General features: G+C 41.4%; 1 protein-coding gene across 6 annotated transcripts in view; it reads left to right on the forward strand.

The window, feature by feature from the left end:
- pleca (plectin a) overlaps positions 1-16,115 on the forward strand; it is a 112,997-nt gene that overhangs the window by 83,471 nt on the left and 13,411 nt on the right. For 5 of the 6 annotated variants that reach the window (XM_085261759.1, XM_085261754.1, XM_085261755.1 and 2 more), the window contains 26 exons: positions 3,616-3,782; positions 6,446-6,561; positions 6,904-7,010; positions 7,333-7,452; positions 7,561-7,656; positions 8,186-8,313; positions 8,893-8,986; positions 9,081-9,235; positions 9,395-9,761; positions 10,120-10,197; positions 10,379-10,540; positions 10,631-10,735; positions 10,838-10,933; positions 11,090-11,215; positions 11,398-11,550; positions 11,751-11,905; positions 11,998-12,124; positions 12,714-12,897; positions 13,067-13,087; positions 13,672-13,829; positions 13,919-14,097; positions 14,202-14,340; positions 14,428-14,784; positions 14,996-15,079; positions 15,165-15,269; positions 15,843-15,941. In XM_085261759.1, the coding sequence (XP_085117885.1) occupies positions 3,616-3,782; positions 6,446-6,561; positions 6,904-7,010; positions 7,333-7,452; positions 7,561-7,656; positions 8,186-8,313; positions 8,893-8,986; positions 9,081-9,235; positions 9,395-9,761; positions 10,120-10,197; positions 10,379-10,540; positions 10,631-10,735; positions 10,838-10,933; positions 11,090-11,215; positions 11,398-11,550; positions 11,751-11,905; positions 11,998-12,124; positions 12,714-12,897; positions 13,067-13,087; positions 13,672-13,829; positions 13,919-14,097; positions 14,202-14,340; positions 14,428-14,784; positions 14,996-15,079; positions 15,165-15,269; positions 15,843-15,941 (3,678 nt within the window). The remainder of the gene's footprint in view (positions 1-3,615; positions 3,783-6,445; positions 6,562-6,903; positions 7,011-7,332; positions 7,453-7,560; positions 7,657-8,185; positions 8,314-8,892; positions 8,987-9,080; positions 9,236-9,394; positions 9,762-10,119; positions 10,198-10,378; positions 10,541-10,630; positions 10,736-10,837; positions 10,934-11,089; positions 11,216-11,397; positions 11,551-11,750; positions 11,906-11,997; positions 12,125-12,713; positions 12,898-13,066; positions 13,088-13,671; positions 13,830-13,918; positions 14,098-14,201; positions 14,341-14,427; positions 14,785-14,995; positions 15,080-15,164; positions 15,270-15,842; positions 15,942-16,115) is intronic. The other variant, XM_085261756.1, reaches the window with a different exon arrangement.

The raw sequence follows: 16,115 nt of genomic DNA on the forward strand, positions 1-16,115 counted from the left end.
TCTCACGTTAACAAACCAACCTTTACTCAATGAATGTAGAGAGAACTGCAGTTTTTACTGTATATGGAACACAAGAGACACCTATAGAATCACAGGCCAAATCTAATTAAAAAACATAAATTAGATAAATGGGTAAAGGTAATTATTATCCCAAAATTAAGTTTTTTTTTTGTTCCTTATTAAAACTTTATTTACAAACCACAGCTCTGACTCATTCCACAGCAGGTCTGAACAAACATGCTACTTCATGCTGAGGTTGCCATGATACCATAAATGCAGTGGTTAAAGGACTTAATGATAATTATTAGCAATGATGTTTTCACTCAAATTCATGAATAATTGCACTTAACTGTTCTTTGGAAAGGTATTAATGATTTATCATTATCAGCACGACTGTCGACAGCGACCAGCAACTGATTAGCTGTTAGCATGTCTATGCTAGCTACCTATAATTAATTTGGCTAATAACCAACAATGGGATTAGAGACCACACTTACTATTAGCTTCTCCTATTTCAGTGATGAACTGCACAAAGAAGCCTTCCTGTTATCTAAGGCTATTTTAATATGGCTTGTCTCTGTAACAGCACTCGAACACTTTAGTTCAAAACTTTCTCGATTTTTTTTAGCACGAGTAGCAAAGCAGCAGACAAACCTTATCTGTACTCTTGCATTTGTGCATAAATACAGTTGGGTCGAGTTTCCTGGCTTAGCTGTTATAAAGAAGCTGATTGTTTGTATTGATGTCAGGATTTTGTAAGTGCCCTGGCTCTGCTCAAACTCCGAGTTCTCAGCATGTATTCAGCATGAACTGACTGATGCCTGATGGGACAGCTGAGTCGTATCTCCTCAGCTATGATGTGTTTTACTTTTAAACTGCACACTTAATAGATCTGATTATTCCACTGGATGAGTAACATGCGTTTTATACTTCATTGTAATTATTTTGCTTCTGTTTTCTGTTATTAGATGTTTGGCAGAAGATGGATTGTCACATGCCTGTGAATTTCAGATGCACTTTTATAGCTATATAGGTTTCCACCAAACTAAATATAAAGGTTTAACTTCCTATTTCATAACATAAACAGTATAAAATTGCTTATACTGCCTATAGCAACACACGCCACATTGGAAGAATCAGTCGGCAGGCAGATGTCTTCCTCATCTGGGAGAAAAGAGTGGGAGTACTTTCTTTGATGCTGTAATGACTGTGATGTTGAGATGTGCATGTGGGATCAGTCTCTGTGTCCCTCAGTATGACTCAGTGATTCCCATGGGAAAGCTGGCAGGAGACGTGGAAGCTCAGGCCTTCCTCAGAAGCTTTGCAGTGGGGAAAACAGAAATGGTCACTCACTGCTAATCAGTGCATAAAAGGTTGAATATTCTCTTTGCTGTAAAGCAGTAAAGCAAAAAAGTCATCTAGCAGACATTATTTCATCAAAACAAATCCAGAATTTTTTTCAGCACATGCTGTTATTAAAAACAATGGTGAATTTCCTCTGAGCTCCCCAGGTGCAGCTCACAGCTGACTAATGCACACAGGTGATTTGTCTATTAATAAAAAAAATAATGGTCCGGCTTCGTGACAGAGAAAGAGGAACGTTTTAAAACGAGAGGCAGCGAGGGTGGAGGTCCGGTTTCCACCCGCTGTCTGAGTCATTTTGTGCCCACGATGTAGCACAGGGGCTTCCCTCGTCAAGGAAAAATAACATAAGGAAGAAATGCCTTCTTTTTCCATTCTCCACCCTTTCCTGTCAAAAAAATGTAAGTAAAATTATTACTTCTGCTGTGACTCATCAGCCTTCCCCAAAACACTGGAAACGGATTGTGGTGGCGAAGCTGCGCTCGTTCCACTTACACACCATGAAATTTTAGAGCGATGGAAGTCACTTAACCCTAAAACAACCAAATGATTCTAGCGACTAAAACGACCAAGCGAGGTCCTGCAGGAACGCTTACTTTATGATATCCTGAAATTGTTGTAACGGCATTATGATTTTCAAGCATTTTTATGTATGAATATGAATGAACTGGCGACTCCGTAATACTTTTACTTTAATTTGATGTTGATCAAATTGTCATAAATATTTTAAATAATATGTACAGAATAAGTCAAAATATTTAAAAATACAGAAACATCTGAAAAATAGTCAGAACAAGATTCCTAGTTGTAGAATAATTACCAACAATTACAATAAAATCGTTTAAAAAAGCCTACATCTCCATGATGACAAATGAATCCATAAAACTAACATTAGATTGACAAATCCATGGCATGTACATGTTTACTATTGAAAATATCAGAATTGCACATATGATTCCACCTGATCACTTAAAGCTTAATGCATCACCAGCAACTAAAATATAGTAGACTCATCATACTCTTGAATGTTTTCTGGGTCTTATTGTTGTTAAAAGTCAGAATGTTCTAATACAGAGACAACAAAAACTTGCTGATGTTTTGTTAAATCGTGCAGCAGGTTGTTTTTTCTGCATTGAGAAAAGAGGCAAAAAGAGTTTTCCAAAAGATTTCCTTTAATTGTTACAGCATGTGCGTAGTTTAGGCGAGACCTCCGCCCATCTGGTACGTGAACCAGGCAAACAAATACCAAAAACATTCAAAAGCACCATTTGTACCACACTGGGAAACTTCTGGGTGATGGATTCATGCTAATGGTCACACTCCGTCAAACAGCTTTAAAATGTGAGCAGTAAAATTCATGTCCAGGAATTCAAAAGCTGAAACTCTAAAAAGTGGTCTATTCTGTCCTTTCTCTTCTTTTATGAAGATCAACCATTTTGCTGTGGGAAACGTTGGTAGCATGCTCGTGTGACTCATAGCTTAGCCTCGCAGCTCTTAAAAAAAGACGTTTCCTGTGGTGTTTCTGCTGCACGGTCCAACTTTCGTTTACAGCTACTGAGACATTTATTGTAAAGTTTTGTTTGGCACAACAACACTGTAACTTTAGAAGATCATCAACTCAGTTGCTCATAAACAATTTCGCTCTAAAATTACTGTTTTCTGCTCGTGTAATTAAAAAGCATCCTCCAAAAAGCGAGCTTAATGGATGTCAGGAGCTCTCCGAGCAAAAGTGCCGTGTAACATTTGAGGTTTAAAATGTGACTCATCTCAAATCTGGAAGAAATGAGCAGGGAAAGTTTTACTCTGCCCTCCAATTAGCATTTCAGTCTCAGTTAATCTTTAAATGTGAAACTCAAGACAAGTTGAAAAATAATAATCATCCCATCCATCCATTTTCTGCCGCTTTCTCCGTGTTCGGGTTGTAAGCAAAGAAGTCTAAGCAGAGACATTAGAGTAAATGTCATCAGCCACCACCTCCAGGTCTTCCAGGAAAAGAAGACCTCTTAATAAATATCACCTTTTAAAATTCCTATTATATAGTGTTGCATCTCTGCCGCTTTCTTTAAAGGAAACAAGAACAGGAAAAAAATGGTAGTGTACTAGCTAATACCACCTTTGTGCAAGAACTGAATGGGAGAAAGTTGTCTAGAAAAGCCACAGACGAGCTGTGAGCACAGTAACACAAGTCTAACTGATATGAAAGGAGATCTCTGTAGTTCGTATGACTGACTGTTTGCCCGTCTTGCCCTACAGATCTCAGATATTCAGGTGAACGGTCAGTCGGACGACATGACGGCCAAAGAGAAGCTGCTGCTGTGGTCTCAGAGGATGGTGGAGGGATACCAGGGCCTGCGCTGCGACAACTTCACCGGCAGCTGGAGGGATGGCAAGCTGTTCAACGCCATCATACACAAACACAGGTGAGCAGCATCCTCAGTGAGGTGTTTTGATTTTAATTCGGCCTTGCGTGAATAGAAATCATGGCCATTTGTAGCACAGAGGTGTTTTTCAAGCGTCACAGACACATTTTCTAGTTGGAAAGACTTGCCTGGACTTGGGGATCTTGTAACACCGCAGGCAGGAATTTTACACGTTTAACCTTTTGCATATTTCACGTTGTTGTTTCTTCCTTTATTTATCGGCATAGATCCAGGCAGCAATCCTAAATTCATATTTGAATTTGGCATTCGTGCAGTGTTGGACTTGTCAGGACACAAATATGGAACACTTACTATAAATCAAACATTAAGAGAAAAGTCAAGGGAGACTTCATTCATTCATTCTGAATTCAGATATTTTGTAACTAAAAACATTTCCTTAAACTCCAGTATTTAACATTTATGAGTTGCATCTAAATGCATGATTTTCAGCAAACTGTAACTTTATTAGTATAATTTCATTAGTTAAATTATGTATTTTTGTTTGCGTCTTTAATGCTATGATTTACTGGGACACTTAATTTAACTTGTGAGCTCTTATTAAGTCCACCTGTGCGTGCCTTGCTGTGAAGGAGGTACAATAACTGAAGCAGTAATAAACTGTCTCTTCAGATATTCTGTTATGATATCTTTACTTTTCTTTTTCCTTTTTTTGTGCATCGTTTTGCACATGCTGCTTGTGCTTGAGTCACAACTGAAGAATTTGTGTTGACAGATACCTTAACAGTTGGTGATTAAATACAGTAATTAACACTTGCACAGTAAATGCTTTTAAAAGCACTAAATTTTACTTTCAGGCACAATAAACAGCTTTTAAATAAGGTAGTTTAGGCTAAAATGTGTCAGACGCTGTACTGTACGGCATAAAAGGATGCTTTAAAAACCATCTGTGGTCAGTTTGTGCAAAGCTATTTAAGTTTCTATAAGAGTAGAAAAGACGTATATAAAAGGATATAATTGACCATGTGGCTTGCAGGAGTTTTTATTGGATGTAACATAACTTCCAAAGAAGCTTAATCAGATTTTCTGCTGTTCAACATGTCCCAAACAATCTCTGGTTCATCAAAATAAGGTTAAATAGAAAGTAATTCGGATGGAAATGCTTTATTTTGTTGTATGTATGAGTAAAAAATAGAACAAAATAAACCATTTGCTGCTGTTCAAAACTGTCACTATAAGAAGTGTCGTGACTTTAAGTGTACTACAGCTGCCGTTGTCCTTGTCAGTAAGGAAACTGGTGTTTAACAGCCACCCATCAAACCCGAAGGAGGTGACTATACGCTCGAAACATGTACTTTGGGTGGAGTGCCACTTTGATTCTGTTTGCACAAACCTCCAGCTCCTGCAGCACATGGCAGACAAAACAGCACACTATTAGAAAGTCGACTTGAGCTGGCATTATTCTGTGAAATAAGAGACAGAACGGGTGTATCATATTAAATTGAGGAAAAAAGGGCTGCCCTGGAGGTGGAGGCTTGGCAGGTTACAGCAAAACGCTAGCACTCGAACTCCTCTGCCACAGTTTCTTTCTTGGTAGAGGAAGAGAAGGATGTGCTGAGGACTGCAGTGAGGACTCTAAAAAAACAAAATAAGAAAACGGACAATAACTATTTGGATCCCAGCAGGAAGCGGCAAGACTGGAATTTCTAACTGGTTTCCATTGCGTCACGTTTTGGGGTTTTTTTTAATTAGCTTCTGCTTTTGCAAAATCAAAGCTTGGAAACTTGGCTCTTACTACGATGCACAGCCTGAAGAGAAAGTTCCGCTCGAAGAGGCGTCTGAACAGCGCCTCCAGCAGCACGTTGGGCTCCCTCAGTGACCTGGATGAGCGGGTGATCATGTTCTGTGAGGATGTTCCCACCGAGAGCTCATTTGACTCGGGTCAAAGCTCGCACAGCTTATGTGCCCGCCCCAGTCGAGGCTCCCAGAGCGAGGAGCAGGAGCTAGGATCAGAGCGTCACGTCATGCACCTGAGCAGAGAAAGACACTCCTACAGACAGGCGCGCTATGGTGACAGAGAACCCCAAAAGGAGTACTACATACAGAGAGTTGTGGAAGTGTATGGAGAATTTACTGGATATTCTGTGTCCTTATGCAACCTTTCTCTCTGAAGTTTATTGGATTTTGATCCCTTAAGATGCTCTGAGCTTGTTCCCGCATGTTATTACATTGCGGTAAACTTCCTGGCAAAGTGCACAGAGAAAAAAAACTGTCTGTGTTGTTTAATTTTAATCTTCATTGTGGTAGCAAGTCTTGTCTTTGCCTGCCCTTCATATTGTAATAGAGATACTAGACGTGGCCAGCTAGCCTCCAGCAACTTGACTCATGAAATATGTAACTTGTATCATTTTAACCTGTCAATAGAGCTTCAGAGATTATTTATCAATTAGTGTTTTCATGAAAAAAATGGGATTATTAAATAGTTTTCAGAAGCATTTTTGCTGATATTTATACTGAAAACCGATATTTTTTGCACATTTTAGGGCATTTTTTATAATTTAACACTCAGATTAAGCCCAACCTTGTTAATTAACCTCATGTTTTCTTGCCGTCATCTATCATTTAAATCAAATCTGGATCAGCAGTAATAAAGTGTATTGCTCTGATTCCGCTCACTGTTCTTCCTGGCTGATTACTGCCTGCAGACCCTCTCTGATCGATATGAGTCAAGTGTACCGACAGTCCAACCAGCAGAACCTGGAGCAGGCCTTCAGCGTGGCAGAGAGAGAGCTGGGTGTCACCAGACTGCTGGACCCCGAAGGTGAGCACAGTCACCCTCAAACATTTAGTTTAGGGAACACTTAAGCATGAGTTTAGTCACTTTTAATTGTAGGCAAAGCGTTTTCCCTTTCCTTTAATTCTCCTGCCTGCACTGCTGTACGAGTGGAAATCTACGTATTAGCTGTTAATAGTTTGATATTTATATGCTGCAAAACGGGAACGAATACATGAGTGAGTGTTTTTGTGTTTTAATATTTCAGAGGTCCCACAAATAGACTTGGTATTCAAGTTGGTAGCTAAGGAACTTCAAGTCACCACTCATCCATCTTTTTCATTTCCCTGAAACATGACAGTTTTTTTCCGTCTTTGTTGCTCTGTACAGATGTCGATGTGCCCCATCCGGATGAGAAATCCATCATCACATATGTGTCCTCTCTGTATGATGCCATGCCCAGGGTACCAGACGTCCAGGATGGTGTCAAAGCCAATGTGAGCCCACCTTTTTGTCATCACTGATTAATTATTCAGCAGCAGAGGCAACATCTCGGGTGCCGCCTTTTATCTGCAGCAGTAAAATGCAAAATATAAATGCAATATTAAGAGTTATTCTTATTTAAATGCCCTGAGCTTGCATTATAGTCATTATAAGCTTGCATTTACTTATTATTATTATTATTATATGTAAAATACATAGAAATGATCATCCTGTTAATTTTGAAGTTGCAGCCTGAGAAATTTAGCACAAAAGAAATCACATGTGGACAATCTGGAAAACATCAGCATGTAATTATTTTGAACATCTGTGCTTCAGGAGCTGGAGCTGCGTTGGCAGGAGTACTATGAGCTGGTCACCATGCTGCTGCAGTGGATCAGACACCACATCCTCGTTTTTGAGGAGAGGAAGTTCCCCACCAGCTACGAAGAGATTGAGGTGACTAGATCGCGTCCTACAATCTGAAAGAATCAGTGTGACACAGATCAAGTAGCTGACGATCAACGTGTTTTTTGTTCTTTTGTTATTTATGTTTATCATCTGCAGGTTCTTTGGCGTCAGTTTCTGAAGTTCAAGGAAACGGAGCTTCCTGCCAAAGAGGCAGACAAGAACCGCTCCAAACACATCTTCAAGTCTTTTGAGGTGAGATTTCCCAGCAGAACAAAAATCAGCAGTCACAAAAAATATGAAGGGATGAAAGGCTAATATTTTAAATAGTTATCCCACCAAACCGCAGCACATAACAAATAGTCTTGGTTCCAAATACATTTCTGTATTTGTAAACGACAGATAAAAAGAAGATAGATTTGCAAAAGCAAAGTGCAAAACAAATAGAAAATAGTGTCCATTTATTTGCAGTAATAAACTAAAATCCCACCTGTTTTTCCACGCTTACAAAAGTCACTAAAAAAATACATAAATTAAAGGACATCTTTCCAAATACTGCTATGTCCACGGCCCACTGAGCGTACCCCTTCAGTCTGAAAATCTTTTAAGGAAAATCTTCCCACCATCAATAAATTAGACCCAGTTTTATAAATGTTTATTTTTTCCCTGGAGCACAGAATTATCGCTTAAGATAAATAATCTGAGACTGAGCAGAATTTGAGGCCTTAAATGATCACAGATATTATCTTATGTTTTTTTGTATGTTGTTTGTTATCTTTCGCAGGGTGCGGTTCAGGCTGGTCAGGTCAAAGTGCCGCCAGGTTATCACCCTTTAGATGTGGAGAAGGAATGGGGTCGTCTGCATGTCGCCATCCTGGAGAGGGAGCGTCTCCTCAGGACTGAATTTGAGAGGTAACCAGGCTGTTATCCAAACCTCATCACATGCGCTGTGTTGCCAAAGCACAAAACGGCAGCAAAACCACAAAGCATGAGGAAACTGCTCCAGTTTGACCACGAGCATGACTCATCTCCTAATGATAACGTCCACTTTGGCAATAAAATTAAACTGAGTCGGCTTTGTGGATTAGTAAGTACAGATCATATTAGGGCAAACACATGATGGCTGTGTCGTCTCCATGGCAATAGCCTTAGACTAAATAGTCTCTCATAAAGTTGTCTAATCACAAGGAAGGGAGGGCACAGCTTCTAGTTTAGTTGTTTCAGATCATCTCTGCATTGCTGGGCACACACAGCTCAAAAAGGAGCAACAACATGGCTTTCATGCATCAGGGATATGCGTTAAAGTATTTATTCCGCCAGAAGACGGAGTGAGTGCTTTAATATATCCTTTCAAAGTTTTTCTTTTTTAAATTATTATTAACATTTTTACTTTTGAGAAAGAAGAGAAAGTATCCTGTAGGGAAATCCCTGCTTGTCAGTTTGCACTGTTTGAATTCTTTTCTGACCTCTGACCTTTCATCTTCCCTGCAGGCTGGAGCGACTTCAGAGGGTTGTCAGCAAGGTCCAGATGGAGTCAGGGGTGTGCGAGGAGCAGCTCAACCAGGTGGAGACTCTGCTGCAGACGGTGAGACACAAACTCTTAAGGACAGCCAATAAAAGCATCTTTGTGCAAATTATTTGCAGTAAAATAAAGAGATGTGAAAACTTGTCTGTTGAAGGATGTGAGGCTGATGAGCTCAGGGAAACCTGCAAAGCACACAGCAGAGATGGAGGCAGATCTGGAAAAAGCAGAAGGGATGATCCGCCTCCTCTTCAATGACGTTCAGCTGCTAAAAGATGGACGCCACCTTCAAGCTGAACAAATGTATCGCAGGTACAAAAGAAATCAAGCTCTACAGACATCATGGGATTTAATCAATTTAATTAGTAATTTTTTTCCTTTCTAATTACTTTAAATGTCAAACTAGTGAATCTTAGAACTTTACATTTTAAATCGATGAACGTTTTTTTCATCACATGTTTCTGTCTTTAGAGTTTATCGCCTCCATGAGCGGCTTGTAAACCTCCGTAGCGAGTACAATCTGCGCCTCAAGTCAGGTGTGACCATCACACAAATCCCCATGACGCAGATCCCCATGACCCAAGTCCACACGACCCAGGTCCACAGCGCCCAGGTCCTGCAGCAGGCCCCCGTGAGGGTGCGGCCCGAGCTGGATGAAGTCACGCTGCGCTACATCCAGGATCTGCTGAGCTGGGTGGAGGAAAACCAGCGACGGGTGGACGAAGGGCAGTGGGGCTCGGACCTTCCCAGCGTGGAGTCCCAGCTGGGCAGCCAACGAGGCCTCCATCAGTGTGTGGAGGAGTTCCGCTCCAAGATAGACAGAGCCAAGGCTGATGAGGTATGTTGGCACCAAGTATCTGCGACAGTGTTGTAGATGAGGCAGAGAGAGATTTAATCTCAGGAGGAAAATTGGTATTTGGCAGTAGAGCGTTAGCTTAGTGTCCACCTCTGAATCGCTGCACACATCCTGGATTTTTCCGGCAATTTGTGTAAAAGAATGAGATTTTGCAAAGAGGTGGATTTAACCTGGAAGCCTTATGTTTCATAAATGAGACACCAGCAATGACAAGCAAAAAACGTGTTGGGTAGTTATGAACTGAAATGTGGACTTTCTGTGGAAATTGTTGAACAGACTGAACTCTCATCAGTAGTTCTTCTTAATGATCTCTTTCTACGGCGTCTCTCATCTGTTCCAGAGTCAGATTTCACCTGCCAGCAAAGCTGCTTACCGTGACTATCTGGGAAAACTGGAGCTACAATACGGCAAGCTCCTGGTAAATACGAACGAGTCGCTAAAATCAAAAAACACTGTTGTCTTGTAGAGAGGTCAAACTCGACAGCTGTTTTCATTGAAGTTCAGAAACACCCTGAAAAATTTCCTTGATGTTTTAAATACCATCCAGTTTTCTTCCTAACCCTGCAAAAATGTTTCCTAACGTGTCACCATTACTGTAGAACTCCTCAAAGGCTCGCCTGCGCTACATGGACCAGCTTCATGCCTTTGTCACTGCAGCAACCAAAGAGCTGATGTGGCTGAATGAGAAAGAGGAAGAGGAGGTGAACTACGACTGGAGCGAGCGAAACACCAACATGGCAGCCAAGAAAGAAAACTACTCGGTACAGTAATACTGAGATGTTCTTGTGGGTTTCTCATTTCTTGTTATGACGATGGTACTGATATGATTGGTTGTCGTTTCTGTGGAGCAGGGTTTGATGAGAGAGTTGGAGCTCCGGGAGAAGAAAGTGAACGGTGTCCAGACCACAGGAGACAAACTGCTGAGGGACGGACACCCAGCCAAGAAGACCATCGAGGTGGGACGCTGAGCACATGTTGTTGAACTTTAAATATAAATTATTATTTTCTTCTCATATGTGCTTTTTCTTCTCTCCCCTTCCATCCTTCCTCTTCCTCAGGCCTTCACTGGAGCCCTGCAGACTCAGTGGAGTTGGATCCTCCAGCTGTGCTGCTGCATTGAAACTCACCTGAAAGAAAACACTGCCTACTATCAGGTATGATTATCAGCATGACAAGGTATCCACACTTAAAGACTGCTCTCCGCATGTCTGGCGAGTTAGCTGGCCGTCACTAAATCTGTCCCTTTCTGCAGGTTTTTAATGTGTTTTAAACCACTGCAGCTTAATTGGTCTACTTTTCTCTCGATCCAGTTCTTCTCTGACGTGAAGGAGGCAGAGGAGAAGATTAAAAAGATCCAAGACACTATGAAGAGGAAGTACACCTGCGACCGCACCATCACGGTCACACGGCTGGAAGATCTGCTTCAGGATGCAGCTGTGGGTTTATTCACCAGTGTTTTGCTCCTTTAAGCTCATCCAGAAACTGTGAACTGGCAAACAAATCCACACCGTTAAAGCAGCATGAAATATTTACTCTTCTGTTTGTGGGAGCTTCGTTTTAGGCTGCATGTCTTTGAATTATTGAATTAGAGTTTGAGAATTTTATGTGCTCTTCCCAGGATGAGAAAGAGCAACTGAATGAGTTCAAAACTCACCTGGAAGGCCTGAAGCGGAGAGCCAAGACCATCGTCCAGCTGAAACCACGTAACCCTGCTACTCCGATAAAGGGAAAGCTGCCCGTCCAGGCTGTTTGTGACTTCAAGCAGATGGAGGTAAGCCATAGACTTCCTAAGTTGTTTATGGTGAGTGTGAAATTCTTAATTGAGTTTCAACTTGTGTCCTGCTTTGGTTCACTTCTATTACGCTGAAAGGACATAACATTAAAAAATATATACAGTAAAATCTAGAATATGCAAAAACAGACTGACTGTTGACCAGCCAGTTATGAGCTGCTGTTTTCATCTTCTTCCAGATCACAGTCCACAGAGGCGATGAATGCGCTCTGCTGAATAACTCGCAGCCCTACAAGTGGAAGGTGCTGAATGATAAAGGCAACGAGGCGTCTGTCCCATCTATCTGCTTCCTGATTCCACCCACCAACAGGGACGCTGTGAACAGTGTTGCCGGGTGAGTCAAAGAACACCCGGCTGAATTTGTAACGCATGCGCACGTTTGTGTGTGCACACGCTGGAGACTAACCTCCACCTCACGTTCTTCAGGCTGGATGGAAACCTCCAGAGGCTGCAGAACATGTGGCAGACGCTGTTTGTGGACATGAAGAGCCTGCTGTCCTGGCAGTACCTGATGAGAGACATCCACATCATTAAAAGCTGGAACATCAGCATGGTAACAGCACAATGTGAAACCTTTCGGAAAATAGTTTTTGGTGGTATCAATGAAAGCAGGGCTGAAATGACTGCTGTCGGGGTGCATTTTACCTCATGTTGCAATAACATTAGATTTATGCCTGTGAGGCAGAAAAACTCTAATGGGGCTAATAATAGACAGCAAAACTTCAAAGATTACTCAGCTGCACATGTTATGCAGAAATGGAAGTGCGAACTATGTCTAGATGGTATCTGAGGATACGTGGAAGGATATCTGGGTAAGACAGATTAAGATTAACTCAAGATCCTGTCAGTAGATCTGCTGAACAGAACAGTACACATTAGTTATTCTCTAGTATATCAATTTGCTGTCAAAACAGTTCATAAAAACTTCCCCCCAAAATATTGATAGGTAACGATTATGCATGTGCAGATTTGTTGTTACGATCAATTGATTTTTCTTCAAAAACATTATGAAACATTATTTTTACTTGGTTTATAGTTGATAATTGCACTCTCCTCGGTACTGTACATACAGACCCAGCTTTCTATTGAACTGCTGTTTTCATAATGTTTGATATCAGCCACCATCCTTGTTACCACTGTAGTTTAAGACGCTGAGGGTGGAGGAGTACCGACTAGCACTGAGGAACCTGGAGCAGCACTATCAGGACTTCCTGAGAGACAGCCAGGACTCCCAGATGTTTGGGGCTGAGGATCGTATGCAGGTGGAGTCCAACTACAACCTAGCCAACCAGCACTACAACACAATGGTCAGCTCTGCAGAGCAAGGTTTGCACAGTTTCTTTCTGAAACATCAGTTTCTTTTATCACCTCAGCATTTCCTGAAACATTTTCATGTCTGTGTTCTGTTTACATATTTTTTTAAAATCATTTCTCATTTGCACGAGTTGTGTTTCAGTCATTTGTGTGTAAGTTGACTGTTGCATTCACATTTCAGACTATGTGCCACCCAGAGCAGGTAAGGTGTTTCCAATAAAGTGGCCGATGTGCGCTAGGAGCTTTTGACTGGCTGAGAGCTGTTGTTCTGTCATGTTTCATTTCATGCTTCACCTCAATCAACTTAATCATCCTCATAGATTCTGGGAATCCCTCCTAACATCACTTATCAATGCATTCCTGTCTCTGTGCATGGATTTTAATGGCAGCTGATCCCCACTATTAATCAACGAATGGAAAAAGCACTTAATTGATCAAATTAACACATATGAAATATAGCCAACATGGAACAATTAATGCATGAAGAAGTACATTCAGTTTGCAGATCATGGAAAATTCTAATCTAGCTTAATGAGATTTATGATTTTTTGAGAAATCAGAATTTTTTTTTATTCTTAGGAGATTAAATTGGTTAACAAAAATTTAACCATCCAGAGAAACACAAAGCAGTTATTTCACAGAATTGCCTAACTTTTAGGATCCTGAAACTAATACTGCACCTCTTACAGTTAGTTCAAATTCTTAAATTGCTAAAAATGGCTTATATAAAGAGATTTAGTCGTCTTTTAAATACATATAAAATCCAATATGTGTTGTTCCAACTAGGAGAGCAAGACGAGACTGTGTGCAAAACCTACCTGACGAAGATCAAGGACCTTCGGCTGAGGCTGGAAGGCTGCGAGAATCGAACGGTGACGCGTCTCCGCCAGCCTGTCGACAAGGAACCACTGAAAGCCTGCGCCCTGAAGACGGCAGAGCAAATGGTGCAAAACACAAAGATGAATGCAGAAATAAATATGAGTAAACAATAAGTGGTCGTCTAGCAAGTTATCTTCCTGTTTGTTTGTAACAGAAAGTGCAGTCTGAGCTGGAGGGCTTGAAGAACGACTTGAGCTCCATTGCTGAAAAGACCGAGGAGGTTCTGGCTTCTCCTCAGCAGTCCAGCTCCGCCCCGATGCTGCGCTCTGAACTGGACATGACTCTGAAGAAGATGGATCATGTTTACGGCCTCTCCTCGGTCTACCTGGACAAGTGAGGCTTAGCGATTCTCCCAAGAACTTGCTGATGGATTTTAAGCCACAGCTATGTGTTTGCGTTTTTTTGCTGTTCCTAAAGTGCGAACATCTTGTTTTCAGGCTGAAGACGATCGATGTCGTGATCAGAAACACTAAAGATGCAGAAGACACGCTGAAGAGTTACGAGACTCGTCTGCGCGACGTCAGTAAAGTTCCTGGTGATGAGAAGGAAGTGGAGGATCAGCGCAGTCAGCTGAAGGTATCAAGATGTTTCTGCATTTTCCAGGTTTGTTTCTGTGTCAGACTGCTTCATTTTTGTGGTAATTTTGCTGTTTTCTGTGTGCAGTCCATGCGTGCCGAAGCAGAGGCCAACCAGGTGATATTCGACCGCCTGCAGGACGAGCTTAGGAGGGCGACGGCTATGAATGACAAAATGACGAGGATTCACAGCGAGCGCGATGCTGATCTGGAGCATTACCGTCAACTGGTCGGAAGCCTCCTGGAGCGGTGGCAAGCTGTGTTTGCACAGATGGACCTGAGGCAGCGGGAGCTCGGCCTCCTGGGGCGCAACATGAACTCCTACCGCGAAAGTTACGAGTGGCTCATCCGCTGGCTCGAAGAAGCGAAGCAGAGGCAGGAGAAAATTCAGGCTGTGCCAATCGGGGACAGCAAGGCTCTCAGGGAGCAGCTGGCACAGGAGAAGGTATTGTAAAGGGAAAGAATAAGTTGTGTGGGGCAAAGCGTAGAAGAGTCATCGTGCCCTCTGGTGTTCACTGGGGTGTCACAAAAAAATAAAAAAATTCACTCCACTTATATTTTTGACTCCCCTGGTGTGAATCATGCTTGGTTTGTGAAGTATGCACTGAAATAGTTTCTAATCATGATATATTCTCTGTTTTAAATCATATTTACAGAAACTCCTGGGAGAAATTGAGAAAAACAAGGAGGAGGTTGAAAATTGCCAGAAAAATGCAAAGGCTTATATCGACTCTGTCAAAGTAAATACTGAAAATTTTCAACTTTTAAAAAAATAAAAGTTTGCTGCTTAACTTAACATTAATTTTTCCCCCTTCTTGTTTTCAGGACTACGAGTTCCAGATTTTGACCTACAAAGCCCTCCAGGATCCCATAGCATCTCCTCTGAAAAAGCCCAAAATGGAGTGTGCATCCGATAACATCATTCAGGAGGTAGGCCTTACAAACACAGCTGTTGAGCTGCCAGCAGTAGGTGGACCAGGTGTTCCACTTCATGTGGACTGAACAGCGTGTTTATTTCTTATTCCTCGTCCAACATATCGGGACATGTTTTGATTGACTCTAGCTTTCAACAGTCAGACACAGCAGGACCAACAGTTTTTGAACAGTCTGGCTGTGAAGGAAGTAGGGGAAGCTTTCATGATGGTTAACCTGTCACTGTGTTTAGCTGCCAACAGGAAAAATCTGTGCAAATCTCAGCAGAACATGATGGAAACTAACAGAAGGGAAACTAAATGCAGCTTCAATAAAGATCTATAAGCTGCTTGTATTTAATTATGTTGAAGAAGACTGTTAATCAGGCATATTTGTTCTTTAAACATGAAACTAACTCAATGATTATACCGAAATTGTCACCTCTGCCCATTTTGGCATTTTGGGAATACATTCTGCTTTCTCCTCACATTAAAAGTCAAGAGGAGAGCATCGCATATGAGGATATATGACTAAAAAAAGAATAATCATTCATTCGATTTAGTGAAGTGAATTTTACTTTGTTTTTTTCAGTATGTTACGCTGAGAACACGCTACAGTGAGCTGTTGACTCTCACCAGTCAGTACATCAAATTCATCACAGACACACAGCGCCGCCTGGAGGAAGAAGAGGTAAGTGTGCACACTCAGTAGACACAACAGTGCAGTTAAGTCCTCACTAATGTAATGTATGGCAAATCGTTTTCCATCAAACAGCATCAAAATTGTGTGTCTGTTACCAAGAGTGCAGACATAATTTTAGGCATACAGTGCTGAAGCAAACAATTTCATCCTACTGTTACCGCA

Source organism: Mchenga conophoros, linkage group LG22 (genome assembly GCF_057382185.1).
Source record: "Mchenga conophoros isolate Kocher_MC1m ecotype Shallow Benthic linkage group LG22, M_conophoros_male_GT1.1, whole genome shotgun sequence".
NCBI lineage: Eukaryota > Metazoa > Chordata > Actinopteri > Cichliformes > Cichlidae > Mchenga > Mchenga conophoros.